The sequence below is a fragment of the Artibeus jamaicensis genome, unplaced genomic scaffold, assembly GCF_021234435.1.
Source record: "Artibeus jamaicensis isolate MK-2021 breed Jamaican fruit bat unplaced genomic scaffold, CSHL_Jam_final scaffold_1964, whole genome shotgun sequence".
In the NCBI taxonomy this organism is placed as follows: Eukaryota; Metazoa; Chordata; class Mammalia; order Chiroptera; family Phyllostomidae; genus Artibeus; species Artibeus jamaicensis.
The window spans coordinates 6,624,260-6,639,260 of record NW_026522030.1 but is presented as its reverse complement, the minus strand read 5'-3'; the positions used below and the strand labels follow the sequence as shown (position 1 = coordinate 6,639,260).

The following is a 15,001-nucleotide window of genomic DNA, read 5'->3' as shown; positions in this document are numbered from 1 at the left end:
AATTACTTATCATCGAACCTGGTATAAGGTAAACACTCACAAAGTGTTACTCTTAGGATTATTGACTCCGTTGGCCAGTGAAGAAAAAAGCTTAGAGAGGTCAAGTAACCAGTCCATGGTCATGCAGCCTCCTCAGGTCTTGCCTCAGCTCAAGGACTTCTTCCTCCTTGGACCCCTTATCAGTCAGGACCATGCATGTTCTCCTTCCTGACCATTGTCATTCTTATTGCTAGTGTCCCACCTGCCTCAGGTAGCATCCTTCAGCGTCTTAGCGCTTTGCATACAGTGCCTTGTTTTCCCCTGGCGGGGGGCAGTGGTAGTCTTTCTCAAAATGGGAAGGTCTGTGGAGGCAGGCACACCCTGTCTTGCGTCCCCTCCAGAATAAAGCACGTTGCCGAGGCATGTGGGAAGTTCCTAAAGATATTTGTTGGCAGCCAGTATGGTACAGTGGAAAACAATGAGTTTTCAATGCAGTATCATCATTGTAGTGTTATCATTGCCTGACATGTATTGAGTGTTTATTCTTCAAAGTATTCTATGTGGATGAGCTCATTTCATCCTTATTATAACCCTTATTAGAAGGGAATGTTAGTATGTCCAACTTGGAGATGAGGAGATGGGAGGCAGAGAGATAGTCGGGATTGGAACTCTTGGTGATGTAGGTGTCTTCTTTTTTTAAAATGTATTTTGTTGATTATGCTATTACAGTTGTCTCATATTTTCTCCCCTTTATTTCCCTCTGCCTTGTACCCCCCTTCCCACCGGCATTATCACACCCTCCTTAGTTCATGTCCATGGGTCATACATGTAAGTTCTTTGGCTTCTCCATTTTCTATACTGTTCTTAACCTCCCCCTATTTGGTACCTACCATTTATGCTTCTTATTCCTTGTACCTTTTCTCCCATTCATCCCTCCCCCTCCCCACTGATAACCCTCCTTGTAATCTCCATTTCTGTGATTTTGTTCCTGGTTCTAGTTGTTTGCTTAGTTTGCTTTTGTTTTTTAGGTTCAGTTGATGATCGTTGAGAATTTGTTGTCATTTTACTGTTCATAGTTTTTGTCTTTTTCTAAGATAAGTTCCTTTAACATTTCATATAATAAGGGCTTGGTGATGATGAACTCCTTGAACTTGACCTTATCTGGGAAGCACTTTATCTGCCCTTCCATTCTAAATGGTAGGTTTGCTGGATAGAGCAATCTTGGATGTAGATCCTTGCTTTTCATTACTTTGAATACTTCTTTCCAGCCCCTTCTTGCCTGCAGTGTTTCATTGGAGGAATCAGCTGATAGTCTTGTGGGAACTCCTTTGTAGGTAACTGTCTCCTTTTCTCTTGCTGCTTTAATATTCTCTCCTTATCTTTAATCTTGGGTAATGTAATTATGATGTGCCTTGGTGTGTTTCTCCTTGGGTCCAATTTCTTTGGGACTCTCTGAGCCTCCTGGACTTCCTGAAAGTCTATTTCCTTTGCCAGATTGGGGATGATTTCCTTAATTATTTTTTCAAATAAGTTTTCCATTTCTTGCTCTTCCTCTTCCCCTTCTGGCACCCCTATTATTTGGATGTTGGAATGTTTAAAGGTGTCCTGGAGGTTCCTAAGCCTCTCCTCATTTTTTTAAATGTATTTTTTAATTTTTAAAAATTTATTTATCTAGAGGGGAAGGAAAGGAGAGAAGGAGAGAAATATCAATGTATGGTTGCCCCTCGTGTGTCCCCTGCTGGGAACTGGCCTGCAACCCATGCATGTGCCCTGACTGGGAATCAAACCACGATCCTTTGGTTCGCAGGCCCGTGCTCAATCCACTGAGCTACACCAGCCAGGGCTCTCCTCATTTTTTTGACTTCTTGTTTCTTCATTTTGTTCTGGTTGAATGTTTATTTCTTCCTTCTCTCCAAATTATTGATTTGAGCCACAGTTTCCTTCCCTTCACTGTTGGTTCCTTGTGTATTTTTCTTTATTTCACATTGCATAGTCTTTACTTCTTCTTCTATTTTGCATTTGTACTCATTTATCTGAGCATCCTGATTACTTGATTAGTGTTTTTAAAAATATTTTATTTATTTATTTTTAGAGAGAGGAGAAGGAAAGGAGAAAGAGTGGGAGAGAAACATCAATGTGTGGTTGCCTCTCATGTGTCCCCTACTGGGGACCTGGCCTGCAACCCAGGCATGTGCCCTGACTGGAATCAAATCGGTGACCCTTTGCTTCACAGGCCCGTGCTCAATCCACTGAGCTACACTAGCCAGGGCTGATTACCAGTGTTTTGAACTCTGCATCTGATAGGTTGGCTATCTCTGTGTTGCTTAGTTCATTTTCTGAAGTTTTGATCTGTTCTTTCATCTGGGCCATATATCTTTGTCTCAGCACACCATTCTGGATGATTGTTTCTTTTTTTAACTCCTTGGTTGTCAGACTTCCATACGGTTTGATTTTCTGGCAGTTCTGGTTGTTTTTTGTTTTTAAATTTGTTGTTGTCCTTCTTTTGGTTGTGCGAGGATGCAAAGCCTCTCTACGCCTCCATCTTGGCCACAAGTCTGGTGACGTATGCTTCTGAAAGGGTGAACAACCCTTGCAAATGTTTTAGGCAAAACAAAATAGAATCATCTCTTGATTTTCTTAACAGTGGCATTCTTGGAAAATTCATTGTATTTTAAACATGTTTAGAAATAAATTCACTTTAGGTTTACATGTTTGATGGAGTTAGGTTGGCCTGTTTTTTCACCTGGATTCTCACTCAGTGTACATTTTAGTCCAGGTTGGCTAGGAGACAGTTCTGTATGTGGGATTGTCTCATGGGACATGGCCTTCACTAACAGGCATGCGTTTAGCGTCCCTGCCTCCAGTCCCTAAGTGCCAGGTTTGCCCTTCCCATCCCTATGACCACCAAAAGGGTCTTCTTACATTTTCAAAAGCTCCTACAGGGGTCCTGATGTTTAGAAAACCATTGTCCTTGAGTGAACTGGCTTCTAATCGCATCCAAAAGCCCTTGGAGGGGGCTGTCTCTGTCCCACAGCAGCACTTTGGACCCGGACACCCTTCTTCTTCCTTCTCCTCCCTAGCCTGGCTTAGCATCTACTTTGTCAGCTGAATCTACCATGACATTGGTTTGAGTGGGAAAAGAAAGAGACAGAGTTGCAAAGTGCACCCCTGCACACCCTATGCTGAGGGGCCAGGCACTGTACTAGGTACTTTGGAAAGTAGGTGCCTTATAGACAGAGTAGCTGCTTTACTTACACAATAAGTGCTCACTCACCCCCTATCTCCTCCTATCTCCCCTCCACTCCCTCTCCTCCCACAGATGCCTATGGCAGCTGACTGTGTTCCAGGCACTGGCTTGAGTGCTTTGCACACACAAACTCAGTGAATCTCCCCACATTCCTAGGAGGCAGAGATACTCTTTATCCTTACTGTGCAATTGAAGACAGCAAGATTGAGGGAAGGAACGTAGCCTGCTGGAAAGTAGCAGAGCTGGGCTTCACCCCAGGGCTGTCTGACACTATGGAATTTATTGTCTCAGCAACTCCACAGCCCCACTTCATAGAGGGATGGGTGTGTCTCAAAGAAGAGGATTGTCCCATGGTGTCTAGCGGTGGGATGTTGTGTGGTTCTTTCTGGAACCCAAGAGCTCCCTGGCAGATCTGGCCACAGGGCTCACGTTTGTCTTACAGGCCAACACCAACACGGACCTAAGGCTGACGGCTGCCAACGAAGCCCTGCTGCGTCACCGGGTGCTGCTGGGGGTGACGGACACGGTGGAAGGCTGCCAGAGCGTGATTCAGGTACCGTGTATCAGGGTGACCTGTCCCCGAGGGCCTACTTTGAAGCTGGGCTGGGCTGGGCTGATGGGGAGTGGGGGCCCCACGTTCTCCTAGTCTGCCCGATGTCTTGCAGAGTCTGCTAATGAGATGGTGTAGGCAGTCCTTCTCTTCCTCTTTGCCCCAGTGTTCCTTCCTAGAGAGAGACTCTTCTCTGGGTGGTAATCAGCAGCCTAGCACCTCCGAGGCAGGCCTGGAGGGGAGACTGGACAAAGACTGTCCATGCCTCATTCCACATTCAGCACTGACTCACCAAACAGACGTGGCCTCCTCTGTGTCAAGCACTGAGGGGCCCATGCAGGGCCCGTGCAAGGCTCCAGGAGAGGCAGGTCAGATCCCAAAGGCACTGTCTGCCTGGCTCCATTGATTTCTTTACTCCAAAGACAGTGGGGAGATCTCAGCTGACTAGTATGAGGTCACACAGTGGGTCTGGGGCACAGCTGGGTTAGATGAGCCCCACTGGGCTTCCCACATGGGGTTGCTAAATCTTCTCATCCTTGCATCTGCCTTCTCCCACCTGTCATTGCCCCTTGTGAGCACCAGGGTGGGCGCACCAGGATGGGCTTGTGGCTGGGACCTGGGAAGAATCTCCTTGTGCACGTCTTCTGTTCATCCCACAGATATTTACCGAGAGCCCGGTATGTGCCAGGTTCTAGGTTCCGGGGCTGCAGCAGAGAGCACACACAGGCGGACCCTTGTGTTTATGGAGCCTAGCACACCTGAGATGGTGTAGAGTGAGAAGGGAGCTTGACTGACCGCAGAGGGTGAACTTGATGGCATTGTAAGATGGCTGGCAGTTCAAGTGCGACAGACAGACTGAGAGGTCCCTGGATCTGGGGGTCTTCTCAGCCTTGTTTATCCCCAGATCCTCTTTAGGGATTGGCACTGAGGGGTCACTTGGCAAGTGGATGACTAGTGAGTGGCCACATCTTTTCAAATAATTGGGTTCTTTCAGCTGCAAAGTAGTATTTTTGGGATGAGGTGATACAAGGGCTTGGATTTTCTGTAGGACCGTTGAGATGGGTGGGGTCGGGGATGGAAAGTGTCTGGGTGAGGGATGGGGTGGATAGAAAGGAAGCAAGAGTGGTCATGAGGTGGTGGTGGCTATTGACCCCAGATGGGGGCAGCTGGAAGTTAATGACATCGTTTGCCCTACTTTTGTGTTTGTTTGGAAATTTTCATGATGAAAAGTAAAAAAGTAATTTAAAAAATGTTTCCTTGGGGATGAGACGATGGGAGGGGTGAGTCGGCAAGAGGGAGGTGGCCTTGGCTCCCATGGGTCAGTCCCTGGGAGGAGGGAGGCCTGGGATCCGGAAGAAGCGGTCAGCGACTGGAGGTGTGAGACATGGGCTCCCAGTTTCTTGCAGAACTTGGGGGCCACGTGGCAGGTGTGGACCTGACAAGGTGATGTGATGTGTGAACATAGAGGATTTTGGTCCCAGCCAAGTTTATTCTGGCTTTCTGGGGGCTGTTGAGGTTGCGGAGGAAGGGGAGGAAATGGTGAGGTGAGGACTCCTCCCCCTGCTGCCCTGCCCACAGAGCACCCAGGTCGATGACCTCTGACTTGGTTGGGGCCTGTAAGGGGGATGGCTGTGAAGGGTTCACTCATTTGCCTGTTGGTTTCCAGAAAACAAAGGCATCTGGTCTCTGAAGATGGAGGTGGTAGCTTTGGATGGATCCATGATGTCCAGGGTGGTCTGGAGTCTGTCAGGTGCTTAGTGACGTGTGGGAGGTGGGGCTGCAGCCATGGCGAACAGGTTTACCCTCAGAGTCATCTTCCTGTCAACTGTACAAAGGAGATATCTTCATGCACGGGGACCCTGGGAGAGAGCAGAACGGCATGTTCCGCTAGAGACCAGGATAATTCAAGGGTCCGCAGAAGGATGGACCTCTGGCAAGGAGGCAGGAGGTGGAAGACCATCTCAGGGACTGGCTTTGAGCCTCAGGGCTCATAGCTGCTTTTCTCCCCAGCTCTGGTTTGTCTACTTTGACCTGGAGAACTGTGCGCAGTTTTTGTCTGAACATGTTCGAGAAATGAAGACTAGCCAAGAGGTAAGATATGTGAAATGAAAAATAACAACAAAAAACCCTGGGAGATTGAATTGTACAGATTGTATCACTTCCGTGTTGGGAAATGTCTAAGGAAAAGTTACTCAGAAGGAAGACCATCTCTGTCAAATCAGAGGTGGTTTTGCCGAGGGACTTAAACCTTTTTAACTAATTTCATTTTAACCGATCTCCATTTTAACTAGTGGTATGTTCCACATTTCCTGTAGTGAACATATATTTATTTATTACATTATAATAATAGTAATAATAATAAAGATGCCGGGAGAGGAAAAGTACCACGTGGTTAGGAGACTTTCACTTGTTCAAAATGCCTGCCTGCCATTTATGAAGAAGATTGTGGAACTCTTGCTCTGACTCCACAGGTGAGGAAACTGAGGCTCTGAGTAGCCCTGTTGGCACCATTGGGTGGACACAGAGCAGGTTGGTGATGCCCAATTTGGGCCCGGCCTTCCTGTCTCCAAGCCCTGGCCTCCTCCTTTGGGATCAGCTTTTTCCTGGGCCCTGTAGTTCATCTTGAAATCAGGATTGTGGTTTAGTCCTGACCTTGGCCCATTAGCTTCTGTATGGCTTGGGGCAAGGCCTTTGAGCTTCAGTTTGCTCATCTGCAATGTACAGATAGAGATATGCATGTATGGATAGAGATATCCACGTCCCAGGCCGCTTTGAGGAGCCAATGAGAGCTTGGAAGGAAAAGTGCTTTAGAAGCTATTAAGGGGATTTCCTATCTCTCCAGTGTGGCTCAGCTCCACCGTCTCCCGAGGTCAGCCTCTGGGTCTGTAGAAGGCCCCTCCGTCCTCTGGGGGTCCGCAGCTCAGACAGCGACTTGTCCTCTCGCATGCCACCCAACTTAGGACACCACCCTTGCACCCTCTCTGTTTCCTTTGCAGTCCTTGCTGAGAAGCAGATTGAGCCAGCTCTGTGTTGTCATGGAGACTGGGGTAAGCCCCACGCCACCGCCAGAGGGGCCTGAGAACCTGCTGGAGGACACTCCTCTTCTGCCCAGCAGCCCTCATCCCGCAGACAAGCCACTCATGCAGACTGAGCTTCACCAGCTTGTTCCTGAGGCGGAGCCAGAGGTAACAGCACCTGGGCCGGTCGGGGTCCCCTTCTTTCTGGGGTATTTGTGTGGAGTCTGAGTGGGGACCTCAAGGTGTAAATTCTGGGGGCACATGGCTTTATTGAGTTGGTAAAGACATGCAGATCCAGCCTACTGGTTTTCAATATTTTTCTTTTTACTCCGGCACTTCGAAAAATAGTTTACAGGAGTCATTTGCTACTCACTTGGTTCCCCAACACCCCCTTTAAAAAATATTTTGGATATTCTTTTTAGTAGTTCCACTGGATGTGCAGTTGTGTGTTGATGGATTGTAGATTGCCTACCTAGCCATGAACGTGTTGATGAATGTTTGTGTCATTTTAAAATCATTTTATCAGTCCATCCATCTACTTGAATTGCAGTTAGATATTTAAACTTTGTATGCATCTCTGTCGAATTCTAGTTCCTCCAGCCCCAGAGTTCTGTTGGTCCTGCTAAGGTCTCTGTTGGGTTGGACCAAATGCTGGTAGTTCAGAAATCTGAAGTGTTTGTAGCCTGTGCCACATGCCCTCTTCTCACTGTGAGGACTCACTGTCCGGGAGACGTGTAGCGAGGGTGACCTCGGGCATGGTGTGGTGCAAGGGGGTGCTCGCATTTTCTTTAAGGACAGCAGATCTGGGGATTACATGTCCCAACCAGCCCAGACTGTCCCTTGTGCACTGGTGGGGGGGGGCGGAGTGGGGTCCTGCAAGTGGAACTGCTGCAAGAGAACGTGACAAATACATTAATCTCTTTCCTTGAATCATGTTGACTTTCCTTTTTTAAGAACACAAAAGATTGCTAAAGGCACGTACTTTATTGTGGCATGCACGTCTGGGTTTATGCGAAATAGCCTATTAAACATAATGGGTCTTTTAAATTATTTTTTCAAGTTCATTCAAATCAATAGTAATACAATTTTCTGCCATGAATATCAAATCTCAGTGTGTGTGCACAGGCTTTGAAAGTAGCTGCCCTGATAACTTAGCGAGGAAAAAACATCATCAGTGCTTAAGTCTCAGCAGAGGCCAGGCTGCCCTGTTTCAGTGGGAAACCAGTGCCTGTGGGGAATGGGGAAACAGTTATAATGACCATTTACATTTTAACAGCCTTAACAAGAAAGTATTTTATTTATTTATTTTTGTAGAGAGGGGAAGGGAGGGAGGGAGAAAGGGAGAGATACATCAGTGTGTGGTTGCCTATTGAGTGCCCCCTACTGGGGACCTGGCCTGCAACCCTGGCATGTGCCCTGACTGGAACTCAACCGGTGACTCTTTGGTTTGCAGGCCAGAACTGAATCCACTGAGCCACACCAGCCAGGGCTTAATAGCTTTTTAAAATTATGCATAAAATTCTTTAGCATACCTTCTGAGGATGGGATTACTTTTTCTTCTCTAGTGGATGAAATAGCTTCTAAGAAGGTCAACTGACTTGCCCAAGTTCACAGAGCAATGGAGAATGTGGCAAAGCCAATACCAGAAGCCAACCGTATTGATTCTAAGTAGGCCAGGTTTCTTTGATCACAGCTCTTTGTTTCTTAGGTTATTGATGATTTTAGGGCACATGGGTGAGAAGTGCAAGCTGAATTAGTAAGTAGTAGGCTCATTGAAGTTTTTTTAGTATTTTCTAGCACAAAAGATAACTATTTTCTAGTACATACGAAACACAGAAGCCACAAAGCTTGGTGGGAGTTCCTGCCTTTTAAAACTAATGATCATGGTAATGATATTGGTGTCATTTACCGAGCACCAGGTACTAGGCTTTCTACCCCTTTGCTCCTTTAATCCTCACCGCAGCCTAACCAGGTAGGTGCTACGATTCCCCCTCTTTTACTGGTAAAGACACAGGCTCGGCGAGATGAAGCGATTTGCTCAGGGTCTGTCATGGGGCCGCCGAGCTGAAATTTCTTCCACTTGGCCTTTTGATTTGAAAACCTGTTCTTAATCACTGACTCTACCCACATAAGCAGCCTGCTGCCAACCACACCCCACTTTATTACATGCAGACTGGACACAAGTACACGTTGCGAAAGAGGTTCAGTGCCACATGTCAGGAAGCGTTTCCCCAGAATTCTGGCTGCCAGACCAGCGAGCGGAACTTTGGAGACCACTGCGTTAATAAGAACACGTGTACATCCAACTTCTAAAAATTCTTTCTAAAATTACTTTTGACTTTAATTTTTCTCATTGCACTAAAATACATAATGCAAAGTGTACTGCCTTAACCATTTTTAAGTGTATGATGCAGTGGCAGTAAGTACGGTTAGGCAACGTCACCACCCTCCGTCCCCAGAACTTCTCCATCTTCCCAAACCGAAACGCCACACCCGTTGAACACCAGCTCCCCCTCCCCCATCGTCCGGGAACCACTGTTCTTTCCTGTCTATGAATTTACTGCTGTAGGTACCTCATATAGGTGGAATCATACCATATTTGTCTTTTTGAGATAAATCCAGTTTTTATAAGTGAGCTCTTAATATGGTAGGAGCACTTGCTAAAGCAATCTGGCAAATACCTGGTATGGATTGAAGAGTTACACCATTGTGGGGGTGTCCCACTCCCACCCCCTCCCTCCTCCCCCCCACACTCACTAGTGATTTTCTTCAAGAGTGTTTTCTTGACCTCATGGATTTTACCAGCCCACAGACATCGGAAACAAAACAGTGTGATTGGCTGGGATGAATCAATGCTAAATTCTCTAGCAATTTGAGGCTCCATAGATTTTTTTGTGCATATTATTACCACCTATCAGCAGTTAGGTTACCCTGTTCCGAGATGAGGAAACCGAGGGTGCAGAAGCCCCATAGCGTCAGCTGCAGAAGCCCCATAGCGTCAGCTGCAGAGCGCGGGTTCCAGACCAGACCAGGCAGCTGCCGAGGGCCCCAGATGGAGGCCTGGCCAGGTTCTTCCTCCTTGGCGAGCATCACTGCTGGCCCAGGGGTGTGAGGACAGCTTGGTTTCTTCATATGCATTTGCTGCTCTCTGTGTAGCTCACTTTGCTTCCCTGTCTTTTCCAGGAAATGGCCCAGCAGTTGCTGGCAGTGTTTGGTGGCTACTACATCCGGCTCCTGGTCACCTCCCAGCTCCCCCAGGCCATGGGGACACGACACACAGACTCTCCAAAGGTCCCATGCCCCTGCCAACTCATAGAAGCCTACATCTTGGGCACCGGGTGCTGCCCATTCCTGGCCAGGTGACATAGGGACGAAGGTACTCATTTTCCTCCAAGACAGAAGGTGAGAAGTCAGCGAGGCCTCAGGGGCCCAAGATGGCCAATGGCGAGCCCGAGGTGAGAAGCACCTGGGGTACTCTGAAGGGTGTCAGTCATGCCAGCGACAGGGTGTCACGCTCACTCTGGGACCCTGCACAGAAACGGCTGTTGACATCCCATGATGACCCCAGTCCTTTTCTGAAGCCGTGGTTGCCAAGCTGGGCCAGTTACAAGCTATTCTCCATGCTGCTTGACACTATGGGCCTGGGTGGAAGGGCCGCTCTGCCAGCCCTCCCTGAGGGCAGCCCAGCAAATGTGAAGATGACAAGACCGGGCCAGATGTGTCCACAGGCTGGTCTCGGATGATGTGCCCACCTCCAACCCCTCGTGTCAGCTGGGGAAACCGAGGCCCTGGAGGGCGCTGCCTGTGTGGCGTGGCCTTGGGCCTCTGCAGTGACAAGCCTGCCTCCTCCCAGTCTGAAAAAATGAAGTGAATTCTCAGAATGTTCTCCTTTTTACAGCTTTCTCCTCTGATTCTTAAGGAAAAAACAGAGGTACCTGTGCTTGCTTTCTGCTTGTGCACAGGCTTCCAGGGGACCAAGGAAGAAAAGCAATGACACGTGACTGTCAGTGGGACCACCCGGAGAAGACGCATTTTGTCTGACTTGAGGACTTTCATTCCGGGGTATGCGTGGTTGTGCTTGTGTTATATTGCAGATGTGCACTGACGGCCCTGTTTTCTGACACTGTCACTGTACTGGAGTGAAGCGTCATCTTTGTGGAGTTCCATGAAGAGCTCAGAGGCTTCCAGGTTCTCTGCTCCTGAATAAATTTGAAGACCCATGATTCTATAGGCCCAAATCTGAAAGCTCTAGCCTGGCATTGAAAGGTTCCCCAGCCCCCCAAATCTGCCCTTCATTTGCAATTTGGCTTCATCTCCCGCAAAATAAAAAGTTTAAGTTTAAGTTGAAACCGTTTACTGAACTAACATACCTACTGTTCCTTTCTCCCTGTTGGGCTCCTATGCATGCTTCAAAGTCCAGCTTTGCTTATCCCAATTTTAGGAAGCTTTCCAGCATAGCCAGTTCTGCTACTCTCTGTCTCCTTTAAATTCTTGATGTAGCTGCTGCCTTTGCTGATATTTTATTTTATTGATTCTGTTCTCCTGTGCACATGCCTGTTTTTCTAGCCAGACTATAATCTACTCACGGAAAAAGACTACACCTTATCTTTGTGCACGGTCTGGTCCTGCTAAAGAGTAATTAATTGCTCTGTCACCTTTGTCGTAGCTTTTGCAAATTGCTCTCTAAAATCATCTGAGCCTTGGCTGGTGTGGCATACTGGATTGAGCTCTGGCCTGTGAACCAGAAGGTTGCTGGTTAGATCCCCAGTTAGGGCACATGCCTGGGTTGCAGGCCAGGTCCCCGTTAGGGGGTGCACGAGAAGCAACTGCACATTGAAGTTTTTCTTCCTCTCTCCCTCCCTTCCCCTCTGTTTCAAAATAAATAAATAAACTCTTTAAAAAAGTAAACTCAGCTGAATGATGACGTTGGCACAGACCTGGGTTCTGCTCCTGAACTGTCGTTCCTAGTTGTGCAGTTTAACCATCTATATAAAGGGCAAATCGGATGACTCTTAATGGCCCTTCCAAAGCCAAAGTTACAGGAATTTCCAGTGTTTCTTGCTCCATTATAGCCCTTGGCCTGTCTGTCTTTTATGCCTTTATGTACACATAGAAAGATTCTATAGCCCCGTGTGGCTGAGGTGCATCAGACCTGACGCACTTTTGGACAGAACCCTGGCCTAGCTGGCAGGAGGAGACCTAGATTCTCATCCCAGATCTGCAGCCTCCTAGCAGCGTGACCTTGGCGAGGTCACTTAACCTGTCTGAGTGTCACTTCACTCCTTTATGACTGGGTCCAGTGAATGTGAAGTGTTATGATGTGGGTGACTTACCATGTGAGTCTGACCATCGCTTTCTCTGGGCCAGAGAAGAGAAAGCGTTTGTAGACCAGCCCTTGGGAATGGCTGTGTTAGCCAACTCTTGGGGCAGCTTTGCTCAGTGAGAATTATTCACAGAGGTGATTATGGTCTGTCTCCGGCCACAGAGGCAGTGTGGGCTGGGAATGTGATCGGTAGAAGCCCATGGTTACCATCCAACCATTAAGTCCTGGCCAGTGTGGCAACAGCACGAAAGTGTGTGTGTTAAATGACAGAACAGCAGTTTTCCCATTTTAGGGCTTAAGGAGCCCTCATGTGTTTTTTCCTGCTTTTCCCTTTTTTCTGTTTCTGACACTCTGTCCTGCTGGGAGGGGCATTCAGCTGTGCACACCAGGTATACATCTCAGGTTTCTCATTCAGAAAAGTCGGCCATCTGTCTTGCCTGCTTCACAGGGTATCCGTGAAGACCAGGTTCAGCAAATGAGCATGCATTTTAGGTTTGAAGGCTGCGTTCATGACAGCCATGGTGACAGTGAAGGTGGGCCAGTGACCAGAAGTGGGTGCCTGGACTCCAGAGTCAGTGATTCCAATCCAAGCTCTGTCTCTTAGGAGCAGCGTCCTTCCCACCCTGAGGTCTCGCCCGTCCTGCGTGGAATGGGGATTAGAGTGCCTGCCCAGCAGGTTATGGTGGAGATAAACTGGTGTCAAAAATGTGAAGCTCTTGCAGCTTTGTGGTGCAAGCTTGAATATGAGCTCAATAAATTGTTGCTATTTTTCTTAAATCTCTCACTATGTCTTGTTTACTGTAGGTGCTCAATGTGTATTTTCATTGATGTGGTAGGTCATTAACCGTTTATGTTTATTCAGGCTGCATCAGACCTCAGTTACTCCAGCACCATAGGGTGTTTATGTGAATTAATATTCTAGTCAAATCTTTCTTAAATTCAGTACTAGGAACAGTCAGTAGAGCAGGGAGGTTAAGAGTGAGCTGGTGACTCTGGGCCAGATGCTACCCGCTCTGTTCCTCTTATACCTCCATTTCCTCGTCTGTTAAGGGTGTGTGATAATAGGTGGGTTCATTGAGGTGATGTATGTGAAGCACGTAGCGAGGGCTCTGTCAGTGACTGCTTTTCTCCTGCAGCTGCCACGTGCCGTCTTCGGCTTTTACCTGCCTTGTGCAAGTCTTTGTCCTTACTGATGTCGGTTTGCTTGTTCTTTCAGCAGCAAAGCCAGGGAACTCTCCAACTGTGAGGGTAGGGTTTTGTTTCTCCTTTTACTTCTGACAAATTGTTTTTTTAATGACATAGTTAAAAAAATATGATGTAATTAACATACCATAAAACTCACCATTTTAAAGTATACGGTTCAGTATTTTTTAGTATGTTCATGAGATTGCACAGCCACGGCCACTATTGAACTCTAGAACGTTTTCGTCACCTGCCCTGCCCTAGCCATTCCTGCCTCTCCCCAATCCATGACAACCCCTAATCTATTTGCTCTCTCTGTAGACTTCCCTATTCTGGACATTTCATGTAAGTAGAATCATACAGTATGTGGCTTTTCTGTATCTGGTTTTTCTTTCACATAACATATTTCAAGATTCATCCATGCTGTAGCATGTACTAGCACTAGCACTTTATTCCTTTTTAGCGGCAGAATAATATTCCACCGCATGGTTAGACCAGATTTTGTGTATCCATTCATCAGTTGGGTTGTTTCTACATTCGACTGTTATGACTCACGCTGCTGTGAATAACTTACTTCTGACAAGTTTTGCTCTGTTATCACATGCATGCAGGTTGAGAAATCGGATAGGTTGACCCTTTCAGCTTCGTGAAATAGCCCTCTTTATCTATATTAGATTTTTGCCTTACAGTTTACTTTGACACATGAGCTTTCTTTTAAATAGTCTTCACATAGTATATGTTTCTTCTACCTTTTAACTTTGAACTTTGTCCTTCTATTTAAGGTACCCCTTTTGTGGGTATATGGGATTTTTAAAAATTCAGTCTCAGTTTTTTTAACTGGAGTATTTACTCTGCTATGGCTGATGTACTACTAATACATTAGATAGGTTTGGGCTTATATGTACCATTTTGCTTTTTACTTTCTTTTGATCTTTTTTTGGTGTGTTCTGTTTTGTGTCCTTTTTTTTGCCTTCTTTTGCATCATTTTTATAATTTCTCTTCTATTAGCCTATAAAGAATGTATTCTCTTCTTTTAGTGGTTACTTTGGGATGCAGCATCCCTGACTTTCGGTGCTAGGTGAGGTCTGGCACCACTCTCTGGACAATCCAGCGACTTCAGAATTCACCTTTCTGCTTGCTGTGCTATTGTTGTGGGTTTCAATTCTCTCCATGTTTTACTTTATTTTATTTTTTTAATTTTAACTTAAAATTTTTTCACATTTTTTATTGTTGTTCAAGTACAGTTGCCTCCATTTCCCCCCACCACAACCATCCCCAGTTCTCTCCATGTTTTAAACCACAACAGATATTGTTTGACGTAGCCAGTACTCATTTATATTTATTCATATGTTTACTTTGTGTTACTCTGGATTACTTTTTCATTACTCTTTGTTTCTTCTTGCATTTTTATACATTTATCTAGGATCATTTCCCTCCTAGAACTACCTTTGGAATTTTTCTTTAGTATAGCATATACTATACTAAATACTGTACTACACTATACTGTACTAAATACTACACTTTAGTGTTTAGTCTATTTAGAAATACGCTTAGCATTTTCCTTCCCATGTAGATCTTCTGGTGATAGATTGAGTTTTGTTTGTTGAAAAATCTCCACTTTGGTTTTATTTTTGAAAGATATTTTTTGGTAAGTCAAGAATTCCAGGGTCCTGCAGTTATTTCCTTTCAACTTTTGGAAGATG

The 15,001-nt window shown here is 46.3% G+C and overlaps 1 protein-coding gene across 4 annotated transcripts in view; it reads left to right on the top strand.

The window, feature by feature from the left end:
* TMEM268 (transmembrane protein 268) overlaps positions 1–12,864 on the top strand; it is a 29,441-nt gene extending 16,577 nt beyond the window's left edge. For all 4 annotated transcript variants that reach the window (XM_037139462.2, XM_053656315.1, XM_037139461.2 and 1 more), the window contains 4 exons: positions 3,669–3,779; positions 5,787–5,867; positions 6,773–6,961; positions 9,977–12,864. In XM_037139462.2, the coding sequence (XP_036995357.2) occupies positions 3,669–3,779; positions 5,787–5,867; positions 6,773–6,961; positions 9,977–10,156 (561 nt within the window). In that variant the 3' untranslated portion in view covers positions 10,157–12,864. The remainder of the gene's footprint in view (positions 1–3,668; positions 3,780–5,786; positions 5,868–6,772; positions 6,962–9,976) is intronic.
* The last annotated feature ends 2,137 nt before the right edge of the window (positions 12,865–15,001 follow it).